Here is an 18,449-nt window from a genome sequence, read left to right as displayed (position 1 = left end):
GAAAGCTGATCACCGAAGAATCGATGCTTTTGGACTGTGGTGTTGGAGAAGACTCTTGAGAGTCCCTTATACTGCAAGGAGATCCAACCAGTCCATTCTAAAGGAGATCATTCCTGGATGTTCATTGGAGGGACTGATGCTGAAGCTGAAACTTCAATACTTTGGCCACCTCATGCGGCGAGTTGACTCACTGGAAAAGACTCTGATGCTGGGAAAGGTTGGGGGCGGGAGGAGAAGGGGACGACAGAGAATGAGATGGCTGGATGGCATCACCGACTCTGTGGACACGAGTTTGAGTGTACTCCGGGAGTTGGTGAGGGACAGGGAGGCCTGGCGTGCTGTGATTCATGGGGTCACGGAGAGTTGGACACGACTGAGTGACTGAACTGAACTGAACTAAACCTTCTGTTGTGCATATATATACCACCTTTTCTTCATCCATTCATGTTGATGGACATTTGGGTTGCTTCCACCTCTTGGCTATTGGAATAATGCTGCAGTGAATGTAGGTGTACAGATATCTCTCTGAGATCCTGCTCTGAACTCTTTGGGGGTATATACCCCAAAGTGGATTGTTAAATCATTTGGTATTAGGTTGGTACAAAAGTAATTACAGTTTTGCATTGGTGAACTTGGCCATTTGATACTGGAATACATTCTTAAATAAGTGTGGTTATGTTATATATCATTTTAATGTCTATTTCTTGCTATATGTTTTCTGCTAATGACTTATTACTTGATATTTATTTTATGTTTATTTTAGACTAGGGAAATGATATTAGACAAAAACCGAATTCAAGCAGTTTTCTTATTCAAGTTCAAAATGGGTCACAAAGCAGTGGAGACAGCTCACAACATCAACACTGCATTTGGCCCAGGAACTGCTAACAAATGTACAGTCCGGTGGTGGTTCAAGAAGTTTTGCAAAGAAGATAAGAGCCTTGAAGATGAGGGGCTCAGTGACTGGCCATCGGAAGTTGATAATGACCAGTTGAGAGGATCATCTAAGCTGATCCTTTTAAAACTACACGAGAAGTTGCCCAAGAACTCAAAGTTGACCATTCTCCAGTCATTTGGCATTTGAAGCAAATTGGAAAGGGGAAAAAGCTCGATAAGTGAGTGCCTCATGAGCTGTCCAAAAGTAAAAAAAAAAAAATCATCATTTTGAAATGTTGTCTTCTCTTCTACACAACAGCAGACCATTTCTCAGATTGTGACATGCAATGAAAAGTAGATTTTATACAACAACGGGCAATGACCAGCTCAGTCCCTGAACCGAGAAGAAACTCCAAAGCACTTCCCAAAAACCAAACCTGCACCAAAAAAAATGTCACAGTCACTGTTTGGTGGTCTGCTGCCCATCTGATCCACTACAACTTTCTGAATCCTGGTGAAACCATTGCATCTGAGAACTATGCTCAGCAAATCCATGAGATGCACCGAAAACTGCAGTGGCTGCGGCCGGCATTGTTCCAAAGAATGGGCCCAATTCTTTTCCACGACAGTGCCCAACCACATGTTACAACCAGTGCTTCAAAAGTTGAACAAAATGGTCTACAAAGTTTTGCCTCATCTGCCATATTTACCTGACCTCTCACCAACTGACTGCCACTTCTTCAAGCATTTCAAGAACTTCTTGCAGGGAAAACACTTCCACAACCAGCAGGAGGCAGAAAATGCTTTCCAAGAGTTCCTCAAATCCCAAAACGTGGATTTTTACATGACAGGAATAAACAAACTTATTTCTCATTGGCAAAAATGCGTTGATTGCACTGGTTCCTATTTTGATTAATAAAGATGTGACTAAGCCTAGTTGTAATGATGTAACATTCACAGTCTGAAACTGCAGTTATGTCTGCACCAACTTAATCATTCAATTTTTAACTTTTTGAAAAAGCTCATAATGTTTTCTTTAATGAGTGCACCATTTTACACTTCAGGAGCTTGGCGGTCTACAATCCACTGGGGTCACAATGAGTCTGACACAGTCTAGCAACCAAGACAATGGCAGCATCTGTCTTTATTCCAGTACCATGCTGTCTTGATCACTGTTACTTTGTAGTATGTTTCGAAATCGGGAAATGTGAGTCCTCCAGTTTTGTTCTCCTTTTTCAAGATTGTTTTGGCTAATTGGATCCCTTGGGATTTCATACGAATTATAGAATTTTTTTCTACAGATGATGCCATTGGTATTTTGATAGGGATTGCATTGAATCTATAAATCATTTTGGGTAGTATGGACATTTTAACATATTAAGTCTTTCAATCCCACAGAGGATGACTTACCATTTCTTTGTATGTTCTTTGATTTTTTTTCAGCAGTGTTTAATAGTTTTCTGTCTATAAGTCTTTCAACTTCTTGGTTAAGTTTATTCTCAAGTACTTTGTCCTTTTCGATGCTATCATAAAGGAGGTTGTTAATTTCCTTTTTAGATTGGTCATTGTTAGTGGATAGAAATAGAACTGATTTTTGTGTTTTGTTTTTTGTATTCACTAACTAGTGAAATTATCAGTCATTAACAGTTTTTTGTGGAATCTTTAGGGTTTTCTACATATAAAATCATGTCATCTGCAAAGAGAGGTAATTTTACTTTCTTTTTTCCAGCTTTGGATGCCTTTTACTTCTTTTTCATGTCTGATTGCTCTGGTTTGAACTTCCAGTACTCTGTTCGATAGCAGTGGTGAGAGGGAGTGTCCTTGCCTTATTCCTGAGGTTAGAGGAAAGGCTTTCAGTCTCTCACCACTGAGTGTGGTGCTCCTTGTGGGCTCTTCATTTTACTTTCTGGCTTTTGCCGTGTTGCGGTGGCCCCCTGTGTGGTCGTTTTTGTTCTGAGGGGGTTCCGTTTTGTGCTTTTTCCGCATTGGTTGAGAGGACAGTGCGACTTGGCCTCCTTCTGTCAGCGTGGCGTGCTGTGTTGACTCTCGTACACTGAACGGTCCTCGCACTCCAGGTGGGAAACCCACTTGCTCACGGAGCACAACCCTCTGGATGTGCTGTCAAGTTCAGTCTGCTAGTTGTCGCTCCCTCGCTCGTTCGGGGCCTCCTCTTTGCGACCCCGTGAACTGCAGCGCACCGGGCTTCCCTGACCTTCACTGTCTCCTGGCGTGTGCTCAGACTCACGTCCGTTGGACTGGCAGTACCATCCCGCCCTCTCCTTTGCTGCCGCCTTCCTCTCCTCTGCCCTCAGCCTTCCCAGCATCAGGTCTTTTCCAAGGAGTCGGCTCTTCGCATCAGGAGGCCAAAGTATTGGAGCTTCACCTTCAGCATCAGCCCTTCCAATTCAGGGTTGATTTCCTTTAGGATGGACTGGTTTGGTCTCCTTGCCATCCAAGGGACTCTCAAGAATCTTCTCTAGCACCACGGTTCAAAGGTATTGCTTATCCACAGTAGTATCATAATCCTTTTTATTTCTGTGACATCAGTTGTATTATCCTCTTTTGTTTTTAATTTTAGTTATTTCAGTCTTCTCTTTTTTTTCTAGTTTAATGGAGGAGTTAGCACTTTTATGGTCTTTTAAAAAAATCAACTCTTGGTTTCTTGATTTTTTTCTATTGTTTTTCTTTTCTCTATTTTGTTTATCTCTGCTATAATCTTTATTTTTACTTTCCCTCTGCTAACTTTTGGTTTTATTTATTGTTGTTTTTTCCTACTTCCTTGAGAAGTAGAAATAAAGTTAATTTGTTGATTTGAGAGCTTTCTGTGTTTTCATAGCTATAAATTTCTCTGTTAGTACTGCTCTCTGCATCCCACAAGTTTTAGAATCTTTTTTGTTTTCATTTGTCTCTAGATATTTTCTTAATTCTCTTGTGATTTCTTCTTTAACCCATTGGCTGTTTAAGAGTGAGTTGTTTAATTTCAAGGTCGACTTTTTAAGGTAGCAAATAGTTAATGAAAAATGAGATTCTTTGTCTTTATTCTTGAAAATTCACTTTTATAATTGATATCTCTTTATGTATTTGGAGTTTAAGTAAAATAAAAAATTTTTCAGAGCAAAACATGATAAAAGTAAAATTTGAAATGCAGATAGAATTTCTAGCTTTTAGTTCATTTCATGAGAGCTTAATGTCAAGTATTCTTGCACTTTGTTTTTGTAGAAGCCTCTGCGTTTGATCCAAAGTAACTAGTACTCTGCTGCAGAATCTAATTGATTTGTTTTTGTTCAGTCACTCAGTCGTGTCCAACTCTTTGCAACCCCATGGACTGCAGCACATCAGGCTTCTCTGTCTTCCACTATCTTCCAGAACTTGCTCAAACTCATGTCCACTGAGTCAATAATACCATCCCACCATCTCATCCTCTGTCATCTCCTTCTCCTCTTGGCCTTAATCTTTCCCAGCATCAGGGTATTTTTCGGTGAGTTGGCTCTTCTCATCAGGTGGCCCAAGTATTGGAGCTTCAGCTTCAGGATCAATCCTTCCAATGAATATTCAGAGTTGATTTCCTTTAGGATTGACTGGTGTGATCCCCTTGCAGTCCAAGGGACTCTCAAGAGTCTTCTCCAACACCACAGTTTGAAAGCATCAATTCTTTGGCGCTCAGCCTTCTTTATGGGCCACCTCTCACATCCATACATGACCACTGGAAAAGCCATAGCTTTGACTTTGGTCAAAGTCAGCAAAGTGATGTCTCTCCTTTTTAATACACGGTCTACTTTTTCACAGAGACACAGAAGCACAGTGATGTGTCAGCCCCTCTTTAAATCAGTGATGATGGCAGAAATCATTTTTGACAATAATATAATACACCAAGGGCTTCCCTGGTGGCTCAGAGGTTAAAGCGTCTGCCTCCAATGCGGGAGACCTGGGTTCGATCCCTGGGTCGGGAAGATCCCCTGGAGAAGGAAATGGTAACCCACTCCAGTATTCTTGCCTGGAGAACCCTGTGGATGGAGAAGCCTGGTAGGCCACAGTCCACAGGGTCGCATAGAGTCGGACACGACTGAGCGATGGAACGGAACAAAGCACCAAGCTTTTAATGCCATTATCACCAATCCTCAAAACAGCCTTCCAAGGGACATGTTATTATCCCTGTTTTGCCAGTGGGTAAACTGAGGCTCAGAGAAGTGAAGTGACTGGTCTGGGGTCAAGTGAGTGGAGAGAACGTGGGCTCAAACCCGGGTCTGTCTGGCGCCAGCGCTTACGCTCCTTTCACTGTGATGGGCTGGTTCTTGCAAAGATTTCCAGGTCAGCGCTTGCATCTCCTTATTAAAAAAAGTGCTCCATATAATTACTCTTTGGAAACCATCCCTCTTGTGTGCCCTTGTGTGGATGATGCTCGTTAGGAACAGTGATGTTCTGAGAAGCCCCGAGAGTGCTGACGGGAGCAGCAGGCAGAGGTGAGGGTGACTGAGCAGAGATGCCGGCAGCTTGCATCTCTGAGAGACAGACCTGCCCATTAATAAGGGGCTGTAGGCCCTGTACCCCCAGGTCAGGACCCAGGCCTGTGCTGTGAGAGAGGCCTGGGTCATCTGCTCTTCCAGGTAGGAAGGAGCTCGTGGACAGGGCTCATTCTCAGCAATATTATCTCGGAAGGAAAGAAGGAAGGGAGGATAATTAGTAACCATCATATTTGATACAAGCTGCCCCAGTGGCTCAGCGGGTAAAGAATCCACCAGCAATGCAGGAGACACAGGAGACTTGGGTTCGATTCCTGGATCGGGAAGATCCCCTGGAGAAGGAAATGGCTACCTGCTTCAGTATTCTTACCTGGGAAATCCCATGGACAGAGGAGCCTGGTGGGCTACCGTCCAAAGGATCGCTGAGCAACAACTGAGCAACTCAGCATGCATACTTTGTATATGTGTGTGTATTAACACTTTTGAAAAATTTTTTTTTATATCAGCCAATTATAAATCTTCATTGAACTTGTTACAACATTGCTTGTGTTGTTTATGTTCTGGCTTTTTGGCCATGAGACATGTGGGGTCTTAGTTCCCAGACCGGGGATCTGCACCCCTGCACTGGAAGATGAAGTCTTAACCACTGGACCACTGAGAAATCCCTGTATATTAGTATTTAGACAATAACCTTCCTCCTATAAATATTCTTAGTCCTCTGTAGACTTTTCTTTTTAATTTACAAAATGATCAGTCATAGTCATTTGATAAGCTGTTGTTTAGCAGTCACCTAGAAATACGTGGTTTTCTAGACTGTCTGAGACTTGGTTTTCAGCATAGGGCGTGGTGATTCAGTTATTTTGTTTCTTTGCCTTATATGGGCTTCCATGGACGTGAATTCTCATCCATCTGGAAGTTGGAAACCTAACAGTGGTGTGTTAACAGTTACTCTGTGATAAAGTTCCTATAGATCTCTCCTGAGGAGAGTTTTGAAAACAGAAGCAAGCTGGGCATTCTGACTGTTAGGAGTAAAACAACCTCCAAGCCATTTAAAATACATGTACAATTGTGTTAGAATTTTTCTGTAATCAGAGTTCTAAATTAAACGAACTGGGGCGTCTGGATGGGTATATGTTTGTTTTCTTTTCTCCTGCCTAGTACTGAAGAACAAAATCCCCTTTGGAAATTGTCCAGCACCCAGGGGTTGTGCTTTGTGTTGCCAATTAAGACTTGGATTGGGGGCTTGATTTGGAATCCTTGGGAAAAGCTTTGTTTCCATTAGTCAAAGAAGAAAAGGCAGAGAATCCGGGAAGATGTTGTAGGTCATACCTTGCTCAGTGGGGATGCTGAAGCTGACAATAGAATAACATTCCCACTGGTTCAAAACGGAGACAATCACTCATTCTTTCTACCGCTAAGTAGAGCTTTACAATAGGGCAGAGCTGTGAGAAGAGAGATCAAAAGAACACAACTGGTACAAAAAGAGAGCATTATTTTTAAAATGCTCCGCTCCAGTTGGAAGGTAGTACGGTACATATCCATGGTTTCCAAACAAACAGCTGACAGTCCTTTGGAAAAATAGCTGCACTCATTAGCAATACAGTGTTTGTGAAAGCCCCGAAGGCAGTGCCAGGTGCTTAAGGATTTAAATCTGCTTTGGGTTGTTGTTTTTGTATTGTTTTTCTAATATATTTATCATTGAGATCCACTGAGATGTATGTGTTAAATTCATATTCTGAGTCTGATCTCTGTACCAAGATTAGAGATGGGAGTATTTTGCTGTTGACCAGAAGATGAATTGGCACCTACCCTCTTATCAGAAAGGATGCGGTTCCGTGCTCTGGGCTCAGGTGGTGAAGCGTTAGTCGCCCGGTGTCTGACTCTTTGTGACTCCATGGACTGTAGCCCTCCGGCCTCCTCTGTCCATGGAATTTTACAGACAAGAATACTGGAGCGGGTAGCCATTCCCTTCTCCAGGGGATCTTCCCGACCAGGGATCCTGAATTGCAGGTGGATTCTTTACCATCTGAGCCTCCAGGGAAGTCCCCTAGGCTCAGGTAGTTGACTTCATATGATAGAAAAAAAAAAAAAAAACTTATTTTCATGTGTCAAATTCTCTAAGACCACCAGCCTTCTTAGAAAATACCTTTTTTTTGGTTACAATGATGCCTTTAGCCTTTCTTAATTATTGAAGTGCATGACCTCAGTTTGTCACAGTTACCTCACCCTTGCAGGACAAAAGCCAGGTTAGTTCTGGGCCCTGTTGACTTGCCAGTGCTCAGCACAGCGCCCAGTATGAGTTGATTCCAAGTAAGTATTTGTCGAGAGTGTGCTCAGTTGTGTCCAACTCTTTATGACCCCATGGACTGTAACCCACCAGGCTCCTCTGTCAAAGGGATTCTCCAGACAAGAATACTGGAGTGGTTGCCATTTCCTTCCTGCATTTGTCAAGTAGATAATTCTTCTAATCCAGTGTTAATCACTCCAGCTGTCATGACAGATGACCTCGTTAGAAAATCTCTGGTCACGCGTACAAGCTTCCCCTCAAGATTCATATTTTTTTTCAATTGTACAAGTTTGTGGTCTTTCCCCCAAGATTTTGGAAAGCCAATTCTTGGTTCCAGATCACATTAATGAAGGAAAGATATCAGTCATGGTAGCTAATTACACCTGGAGTTACTGTCTAACCGTGAGAGGAAAGATGGCCGCTTGTCCTCCTCTCTCCATTTGCAGAGATTCAGTTTTACATCTGAAATTTAGTTTAAGTCGGCAGAAGCCACTGTGGCGCAGCGTAAAGAACTGTTATGTTTTCAGAGCTTAGAACGTATGGAGTTTGGGAGTGGGGGTCGAGAAACAGAAGGGGAAAGAAGAAATGATGGTATTATTAGTGCATTTCTACACCAGACGTACTTGCCTTAAGCACTAAAAATGTGCTAAAAAATGTGCTCTGTGCTTATACATTCTCTTTGAAAATAAAGAGCATGGTTTTTCCCTTGCTGTCCTGAGGGAACATAACTTCTTGGTTACCCCCTGCTGGTTATTGCAGGAGGCTCCTCACAGAGTGCATGCAGCATTAACTCCTTCTGACCGCCCTTCTTCCTGCAAGTGTCCTGTCTTCAAGCTCTATTTTCTGTCCTTGGCTTTGAGTCCCAGTAAGTCCTCTTTAATGCATAAGAGCCCTTGGCTCTCAAAAGGAAATTTCTTGTTCTTCTTGAGTATACAACAATAGTAGATTAAAAAAAAAAAAAAAAAAGATTAACATTTAAATGCAAATGTGCAAATAACAAATATCTTGAAAGGGTTCTGATGGATTATACCCAAGTCTATATATGCAGACTGAAATATTTTTCTGTTTTAACTTGCAGTGTATTCTGTAATTTATTGACGTTTACCAAAATAATTTTCCATGCTTTTATTACTGTGCTCATGTTTATTCTGCTTTGTTTCTCATACATAGATTAAACAGGTCTGTGAGTCTTCTCAATGCTTACACACTGAACAGATCAACGGCCAGGTGAGGGGTGCTTAGATTTCCTACATAACCCTCGCTGACGCTTTGGTAGTTTCACCTGCCTTCTAGTGTAGTCGCTTAGAGGGTCTTACCTGATGCCTGCCACTGCTCAAGTCTTAAATCACGTAGCTGTTATTACTTATTGACCTTTGGTGGATTTTTTTAAACTTTTTATTTTATATGGTAATATAGCCAATTAACAGTGGTGTAATAGTTTCGAGTGGACAGCAAAGGAACTCAGCCGTACGTATACATGTATCTATTCCCTGCCAACCTTTATTGGATTTTCAGACATTCAGCACCTCTGTTCAACAGGTCCTCAAAACTAATGTGCTGCAGTGTTTCATAACTTGCATGTGGTCTCTATTTATTTTTGGCCTCGCCATGTGGCTTATAGGATCTTAGTTCTCTGAGCAGAGATTGAACCCGGGCCTTTGGCAGTGAAAACTCGGGGCCCTAACTACTGGACCATCAGAGAGTTCTCTAGATGTTGTTAACTGAGAGATTCAGTGAAGAGCTAGGGGCCAGGTGACCTCAGCTGTTTGACTTTATTCCCTGACCTATCCCCCCATCTGTTGTTGTTGTTCAGTGACTAGGTCACGTCCGACTCTTCGCAACTCCAAGAACTGCAGCACACCAGGCTCCCCTGTCCTTCACTGTCTCCCAGACTGTGTTCAAACCCATGTCCATTGAGTCAGTGATGTCATCCAACCATCTCATCCTCTGTCGTCCCCTTCTCCTCCTGCCCTCAGTCTTTCCCAGCATCAGGGTCTTTCCAGTAAGTCAGCTCTTTGCATCAGGTGGCCAAAGTATTGGAGCTTCAACTTTACCATCAGTCCTTCCAATGAATATTCAGGCTTGATTTCCTTTAGGATTGACTGGTTTGATCTTGCAGTCCAAGGTACTCTCAAGAGTCTTCTCCAGTGCCACAGTTCAAAGCATCAATTCTTCGGCATTCACCCTTCTTTATGGTCCAGCTCTCACGTCCATACACGACAACTGAAAAAAACCATAGCTTTGACTATATAGATGTTTGGCGGCAAAGTGATGTCTCTGCTTTTTAATATGCTTTCTAGGTGTGTCATAGCTTTTCTTCCAAGGAGCAAGCGTCTTTTAATTTCATGGCTGCAGTCACTGTCTTCAGTGATCTTGGAGCCCAGGAAAACAAAGTCTGTAGAATAGGAATGATGATACATTTACTGGGGATTTGAGGTTTAAATTCAATGATGTGTATGAAATGCAAAACCTTTCATAGAGGTAAACTGTTGCTGCCCACGGTTTCATCATTGATCTCCCCTCTTAACTCTTCCAGGAGCTAGGTTGAGTGCTAATTATTAGCAAATCAGCTAACGTTTGCTATCACTGATTAACAGTCACAGTGTTTGAGCTCTTTAAGGGTGCTTTATGCAAGCTTTCAGATTGCCATGAACTTGCCCTGAACTCCCACAAGGACGCCACAGAGGTGATGCTGGAGGCTGCCAGCTGCCAGGGCGGGGTGCCTGAGAGCCTCATGTCAGATGCTCGGCAGAGAACACTCCCAAGACGTGAACTGAGCTTGATGTTTATCGTCACTGGAAGATCTTGAACTTTAGCACAAAGGCTTCTGTAATTTTTAGACTTCAATCCTAAATTTCAAAAATGTAATGCTCTCCCAAGAGCTGTAATTTCCTTGTCCTCAAATTGAGTGTTCTAGAAATTCACATTTTTCTCTTAAGGCACACCCGTGTGGATCCCAGCTGTGAGATCCCGGTGCTGTCAGTTCAGAGTTTCCTCGGTGACCACAGAGCCTACGCAGAAAGTGTCTTCCAGTTGTTGTGATTGTGCTCATCTTATTTATGTTCGCGCACTCAGAGAACGAGATGGTTTTTCAAAAACCGACACACCTTACAGTTTTAAAAAACATGCTAAGAGATTATTTACCGGCTGGTTGGACATTACAGAGGAAGAATGACTGAAATTGGCTGGAAGGAAGGCAGAGATGCGGAGGAAAGGGGAATGAGGGGAAGGCGGCAGGAGCGTCCCATGTGCAAAGGCCTTGTTCGTGTTATTTAATTGTGAGGAAGGAAGGCCTGTCCAGCCCAGCGGTAGTAGTCTCGCTGTCTCAAGCTCCTGGGCTCCTATGTCGTCCTGATGGAACTTCGGGTCCTGTGCACCCTCTCCTGGCTCCGTGCTCACTGGGGCCTCCGAGGCTTCATTATCAGGGCCCTCCTCCACCCACAGCCCCAGCACCTTACCCGTCCTCCCTGGGCTCTTGCTTCTCTGGTCCCTCCTGGTTTCTCTGCTTCCTGAGGTTCCCATGGCAGGGCTTCAGCCCGCCTCGTCCAGAGTTTCTCTTTCCCCGAAGGCCGAGGGTCTCCTCATTGTCATCTCCTCTCCTTCCCGTCGTGGAGATGCCCTCCGCGTCCGTGGTTCGGTGACCCCCGCTGACGCTGGCGTCCTGATCCCCCTCCTGGGTTGCAGACTTACGTTCTCGCCCATTCACACCAGGCCGCGCCCCCCACAGCCCTGCTAGGGAGCAGCTCCTCCGTTCACCCTTCTCCTTTTTATTTTTCCTCATGGAGGAGATGCTAAATGATAGCATATCCCTGTGATCCTTTGTCAGTGTGACACTCCCATGTATTGTTTCATTTATTTCATCCTTTGATTTAATAAATATTTATCAAGCTTCTCTACTAGACTCTGCAAAGAATGCAAGAATGATAAATGAGATCTCAGGAAACATATGACCTAATGATGAAGATTAAAAAAAAAAACTTTATAGGTTGTCTGTAGCACGCGTCCAGGCTCCAAGAGCAGACCATCAAGCTGCAGCCCCTGCCCTGGCTAACTCACCCCTCACCCCTGTGGGTTACTGTGCAGGGGGTATCCCTTTTCCTAGGGTGGGCTCCTGCCTATTCTGTAACTGCAACATATCCATTTTTTCTCTCCCAGAAATTCGCAATCTTCAGGAAGTCTTCCCTAGATATCCCACAGCAGTCTTCCAACTACTCTAGGCCCTCTGGTTATACAGAAGGGAGTAAGCACTTGCAGGGACCCCCTCTAAACAAGGCGTCCCGCAGAGAGTGGACTGTGTCCCGCGTGTGCCTTTAGACCAGAGCTCTTCAGTAGCTGCGCTGCTGACATTTGCATCTGGACCGTCTTTGTCATGGTGCCCTCCTGGGCTTTATAAGGATATTTGGGGCTTCCCAGGTGGCACTAGTGGTAAAGAACCCACCTGCCAATGTAAGGGATGTGGGCTGAATCCCTGGGTCGGGGAGATCCGCTGGAGGAGGGCACGGCAACTCGCTGTAAGTGGGTTAGTATTCTTGCGTGGAGAATCCCATAGAGGAGACTGGCAGGCTGCAGTCCGTGGGGTCTTGGAGTCAGACACAACCGAAGTGACTTAGCTGTAGCAGTGGCTGCTGCTATACCCATTAGATCCCTGGCGTCCACCCATTAGGTGTAGCAGCTCTCCCCGCTCCCCCAGTTGTGACAAGCCAAAGTGTCCCTGGGGGGCAGAGTCACCCCTGGTTGAGCACCACTGGTCTAGACTGAAGCCTCCACAAGGGCAGGGTCACCTCCCACTAAGGCCATGGTATTCATGGTACTCATGAATATTGAACATTCATGGATGTCATGAATATTTATGGTACTGATACTCATGGTATTGTTGGAGTTCGTACCTTTCAACTTTCCCAATGACCTTGAACTTCAGTAACTGTTACGAAGGCAATGAGTAGAAGCATGGATCTCAAGTGACATTCTGAAAAAATGTTTGATCTCTGTAGTGAGGAATTTAGAACCAGTCTATCTTTTAAATATCCACATGGAAACAGGATCTTCTGTGTATATGTTTTCCTATTCAGCAGCGGACAGAACCACTCTGGGAAGGATTTATCTGTCATTTCACTGTCATTTCCTTCGCATTTGCAGTACCATCAAGAGGACCAGCTCTTCTGAACGGGTGTCTCCTGGCGGTCGCAGGGAAAGCTATGGGGATTCCAAAGGAAACCGGAACCGCACGGGATCCACCAGCAGTTCTTCTAGTGGCAAAAAGAACAGTGAAAGGTAAGGGGCGTTTTCCCGCCGGTTCCTGCTGCTCTGATGTTGTGTGACCTCTCTTCCCCAGCGGTGGATCCAAAGGCCCCCTGACGTGCACATAAGCTAGGGGCCCTCCGTGGCACGTGCACCTTCTCCGGCGTCACTGTGGGCTCGGCCGACAGCTCCTGGTCACAGCTCACCCCAGTTGCCAGCCAGGTGGAAAACTGTAACTTCAACTCCCTATGCACGCAGAAGGCGTTCTTGAGAACTTGCTTAGTACCAACTCCATGGAATTCGGGAAGCTTCTGAATTGATAAAATGTGGGACACTTAATGTTTCTTTACTCTCAGCTGCCTTTTTCTTCTTTTTTTTGGCTGCACTGGCTGTCCGTTGCTGTGCACGGGCTTTCTCTTGTTGTGGAACATGGTGTCTAGAGCACAGGGGCTCAGTCGTCTCAGCATACAGGCTCAGCTACCTAGTGGCATTAAACCTGTGTCCCCTGCATTGAACCAGGGATCGAACCCATGTCCCCTGCATTGGAAGGCAGATTCTTAACCACTGGACCACCAGGAAAGTCCCTCTCAGCTGCCATTTTAAAATTAACTTTAGTGGCTTAAGTTTGTCAACGATATTTTCTACAACAGACTGGGTAAAAAGTTGTAATTGCATGATTTGTCAGAAATTATTTTTGATATCAAGCTAACAGCAGAAATAGGAGGCACTTTCTTTCTGGTTTCATGAGTCTTTTTCTTTGAGGTTGGTTTCTAATGGATTATGATAACTCCCTGTTAAACTAATAGTAGCATTTTATTAGTGAGAGCTAATTTGGGGCGTTTTAATAGCTCGTTTTGCATCTGAGAATGTGTTGTGTATATGAGGACAGTTTCTCTGTATATACCTACTCAGCATACTTTATTCTCTCTTTAAACATTGTGCTTTAAATTTTATTCTCTGTTGAGCAAAGCTTAGGAAGGAATTTCAGCTTCACAGGCTAACCATGTTTTGTTTTTTGTTTTTTTTCCAAATGTTCATGTAAGGAGAAGGCTTAGTCATAAAGCGGTGGACTCCAACCCACAGGCTGTAAAAGTTCCAAGTTTGTAAGTCCACTCTGATTCAGTCCTGTAAAAGAAGCTTAAGCTCTTTTTTGGTTTTATTCCTAAAAGACATGCTTTTTATGAAGAGACACAGGCACTTCTCATGTCTCTAGCAGGTCAAATCCACAGCCAGTTAACAATCTCAAAACCACTGACATGGGGCTGTCGTCTAATTTAGACTATTAGGACTTCTTATCAGAAGATTATGCTAATTGGGTGATAATACCTTGGAAATAAGGCCAAGTGGTTACGACAACAGCAGAGCAGGCGTAAGTGGGAGATGCAGGGTGGCCTTTAGGCTTCTCTGAATTTAGGGTGAGCTTGGAAGTTGACCTGAGATGTCGAGATCTAGGCAGTTCTTAAAAACTTGGCTCCTTCTCTGCACATCTGATTTGTATTAAGAATTTCCAGATAGAATCTGCCTTGTGCAAACTCCAGATCTGTTGTATCTTTTAAATCCTATGTCTTTGCTCAATATGCTGGGTAAATATTTCCATGAAAGATATTTACAAAGGGTGCGTTTTTTTCAATGCCAGGAAATTTTGATTTGGAAATGAAGGACTGGGAAAATTTACTAATCACTTTCTAAAAATAATTCAGGCAACTGAACATGGCCATTTAAATATAACTTCTTTGTTAGATCCCAAGAATAGTTGAGGCCCATATATTGCTGGACTCTTGAGAATCACTTGGACTGCAAGGAGATCCAACCAGTTAATCCTAAAAGAAATCAACCCTAAATATTCATTGGAAGGACTGATGTTCAAACTGAAGCTCCAGTACTTTGGCCACCTGATGCAAAGGGCCGACTCATTGGAAAAGACCCTGATGCTGGGAAGGATTGAGGGCAAGAGGAGAAGGTGACAGCAGAGGATGAGATGGTTAGATAGCCTCACTGACTGAATGGACATGAATCTGAGCAAACTCCGGGAGATAGTGAAGGACAGGTGTGCTATAGTCCAGGGGGTCACAAAGAGTCAGACACAACTTAGCAACTCAACAACAGCAACACCACGTGGAACAGCACGATCTCTTCTGCATCACACACAAATATTTGTCCACGGTCTTACCTTTTAACCCATTTTCCATGTGTGGTTACAATACATAGCAAGATGTAATGGAAAGGACACAGGTTCTGGAAGATCTGGGTTTGTAAACAAACCTGGCCACTTCACTTCTCTGAGCCTCAGCTTTTCCCCCTCTGTGAATGAAGGATTTTATATCTTAATGCCCTTGGATCTTGTCAGAGAGCTAACTGGTAGGAAAACACCCAGCATAGCACTTGGCACTCAGTAACGGCAGCTGTTGTAAATCAAGACCTGTGCAGAGTAGGAGAAAATACAGTTCACGAGGCTTTCCAAAATTCTGAACTTGATTTTCCTCGATTGTAAGATGAAGGTGGTGGATGACGTCTGAAGTTGTTAGTCTTTTTTTTGTCTAACACATACTAACTTGCATCCACAGGACACTCTTATGAGTACAACTTGGATTTTGGCAAATTCTAATTGGCTGAGGAGACATAAAGTATTATACAGTTGTCCCAGGATGTCCAAGGGCTGTTGGTTCCAGGGCCCCACCCCAACTCCCATCCCAAAATCCATGGATGCTCAAGTCCTTCAGTGAGTGGTTCTGCATCCACAGGTTCAGCCAACCATGGATTTTTATGCTTGTGTTTGATTCCTTAGATGCAGATACAGAGGATTGACCATATATTCTCACGGTTGTTAATGTCACATCAGAATGAACTGGTGCTCAGGCCCTGAGACCCCCCAGGAAAGCTCATCAGAACAGGAGTGAGTGAGGGTGACCTTCGAGCTGTGACTTTGGGTCTGTCCTGATTCACAGAAGAAGCAAGTATTCACACCGGGCAGTGCTTGAACTTGTATCAGCCCCCAACTATTTGCTGTAAAGCTCACAACTGCTACACACCACGTTCAAAGCTGTCTTAGCACATCTGGCGCTTTTGTGAAAATGAGAAAGAGGCTCCTTTCAGCATTTTTGTGTCTCTGTAATAATAATCACAACAAATATAAAGCCATTTCCTATCAGTTGTATGGATGTTACTGTCAAACATAAAGTAACAGTGTTTTGAGGTCCTCAACATTTCCATTTTCTAAGATACATTAGTTTATTGAATAATCGTCATGTTTTGTGCCCAAAGCAACTGTTCTTCCTGGGAGTTTCAGCCTTCCTGCTCATGTATCTCATTGTCTTTGGAAATGATCACAAGAGTCAACCGTCTCTCTTATGACACTTTAGACTTTTTATCTTAGAATAGTTAACATTTTAAAATATTTTCCTTGCAGTGAGCCACAGAATTTTAACAGCACCTATTAATCTTTGCACTGACACAGTTTTCGTAAGAACAAAAGCAATATACAGCAATGTAATATTTACCTCATGTATTATTGATGGTATATTGTGAATATTAACAATTATTTATATAGTGATTTGTGTCATAATGAAGTACTTATTAAATTTAAATAGGGACTTGATAGTAACATTCTGATAAACAACCTGTACTCCCTAATGTAGCCAGTAGACTAATCCAAGAAAGGGGTTTTGTTTGTTTTTTAAATTTTTTTTGAAGTGTTTCATATCAGACAGAAAAACAGCTACTATTTAGAATGTACAGTTAATGTTGCCAGATTGATAAAATGTTTCAATTATCCAGCTGGTTCCCCCATTGTCATTTTGAAGGGAATAAGATATATCAACTTTGTAAGCAAGACACTTGGTTTCCATCATAAAGTTGTTGCAGTGTGAGCTGATTTTGTTCAAGTAAGAAATGTTATGGCCATCTGCTGGAAACCTTGTAACACACACACTGCCCGTTTTTGGAGTCAACAAATATGAGAAAAGCTTCAAAACTGTGAAGATGTCTACCACGTGAGGACTTGCCCTTGGGTGCTGTTTAGTGTTGTGCTCTGGCTGCTTTATCCAGGCTGCGAGGTCCGGAACCGTGAGCGGGACACTCAGCTCCATCCTTCTCGAAACTTCAGCATTCAGTGAAGAAGGCTTTTTTTTTTTTTTTTTAACTGAAGTATAGTTGATATACAGTGTTGTGTTAGTTTCTGCTGCACAGCAAAGTAATTCAGTTATATGTATATATAGGTAGACGATACCCACTCTAATGGCAGAAAATGAAGACGAACTAAAGTATGGATTTGAGAGTTGGTGAAGAAAGCTGATCACTGAAGAATTGATGCTTTTGAACTGTGATGCTGGAGAAGACTCTTGAGAGTCCCTTGGACTGCAAGGAGATCCAACCCGTCCATTCTAAAGGAGATCAATCCTGGGTGTTCATTGGAAGGACTGATGCTAAAGCTGAAACTGCAATACTTTGGCCACCTCATGCGACGAGTTGACTCGCTGGAAAAGACTCTGATGCTGGGAAGGATTGGGGGCGGGAGGAGACGGGGACGACAGAGAATGAGATGGCTGGATGGCATCACCGACTGGATGGACGTGAGTTTGAGTGAACTCAGGGAGTTGGTGATGGACAGGGAGTGCTGTGGTTCATGAGGTCGCAAAGAGTCGGACACGACTGAGCGACTAAAAACTGAACTGAACTGACTGAAAGAGCCTCTAGGTGAGAGTGAAAGAGGAAAGTGAAAAAGCTGGCTTGAAACTCAACATTTAAAAAAAACAAGTAAGATCGTGGCATCCAGTTCCATCACTTCAGGGTCAAATAGAAAAAGTGGAAACAGTGACAGATGTTATTTTCTTGGGCTCCGAAATCACTGTGCACAGTGACTGCAGCCATGAAATTAAAAGGTGCTTGTTCCTTGGAAGGAAAGCTAATGTTTTTAAAAGCAGAGACATCACTTTGCTGACAAAGGTCCATATAGTCAAAGCTCTATGGTTTTTCCAGTAGTAATGCATGGATGTGAGAGTTCGACCATAAAGAAAGCTGAGTGCTGAAGAATTGATGCTTGCAAATTGTGGTTCTGGAGAAGACTCTTAAGAGTCCACTGGAGAGCAAGGAGGTCAAACCAGTCAATCCCAAAGGAAATCAACCCTGAATATTCTTTGGAAGGACTGTTGGTGAAGCCGAAGCTCCATCACTTTGGTCACCTGATGGCAAGCGCCAACTCATTGGAAAAGACCCTGATGCTGGGAAGGACTGAAGGCAGAAGAGCAAGGGGGCGGCAGAAGATGAGATAGATAGCATCACTGACTCAGTGGACATTAACTTGAGCAAACTCCCGGAGATAGTGGAGGACAGGGGAGCCTGGCGTGCTGCAGTCCATGGGGTCACAAAGGGTCAGACACAACTTAGTGAAGGAACAACAGCAGCAAATATATAAGTATGATAATACGTATAGTCTTTTCCATTATGGTTTATTACAGGATGTGTTACTATTGAATATAATTCCCTGTGCTATAGAGTAGGTCCTTGTTGATTATCCGTTCTATGTTTAATAGTTTGTATCTGCTAACCGCAGACTCGGAGAAGGCAATGGCAAGCCACTCCAGTACTATTGC

The 18,449-nt window shown here is 43.4% G+C and overlaps 1 protein-coding gene across 5 annotated transcripts in view; it reads left to right on the top strand.

The window, feature by feature from the left end:
* EML1 (EMAP like 1) overlaps positions 1-18,449 on the top strand; it is a 196,098-nt gene that overhangs the window by 133,893 nt on the left and 43,756 nt on the right. For all 5 annotated transcript variants that reach the window (XM_055418522.2, XM_055418524.2, XM_055418526.2 and 2 more), the window contains exon 4: positions 12,760-12,894. In XM_055418522.2, coding sequence (XP_055274497.2) covers positions 12,760-12,894 — 135 coding nt within the window. The remainder of the gene's footprint in view (positions 1-12,759; positions 12,895-18,449) is intronic.

Source organism: Moschus berezovskii, chromosome 21 (assembly GCF_049115385.1).
Source record: "Moschus berezovskii isolate FMDL1 chromosome 21, NW_MosBer_1.0, whole genome shotgun sequence".
NCBI classification, from domain to species: Eukaryota; Metazoa; Chordata; class Mammalia; order Artiodactyla; family Moschidae; genus Moschus; species Moschus berezovskii.
This window is presented reverse-complemented; position numbering and strand designations above follow the sequence as displayed.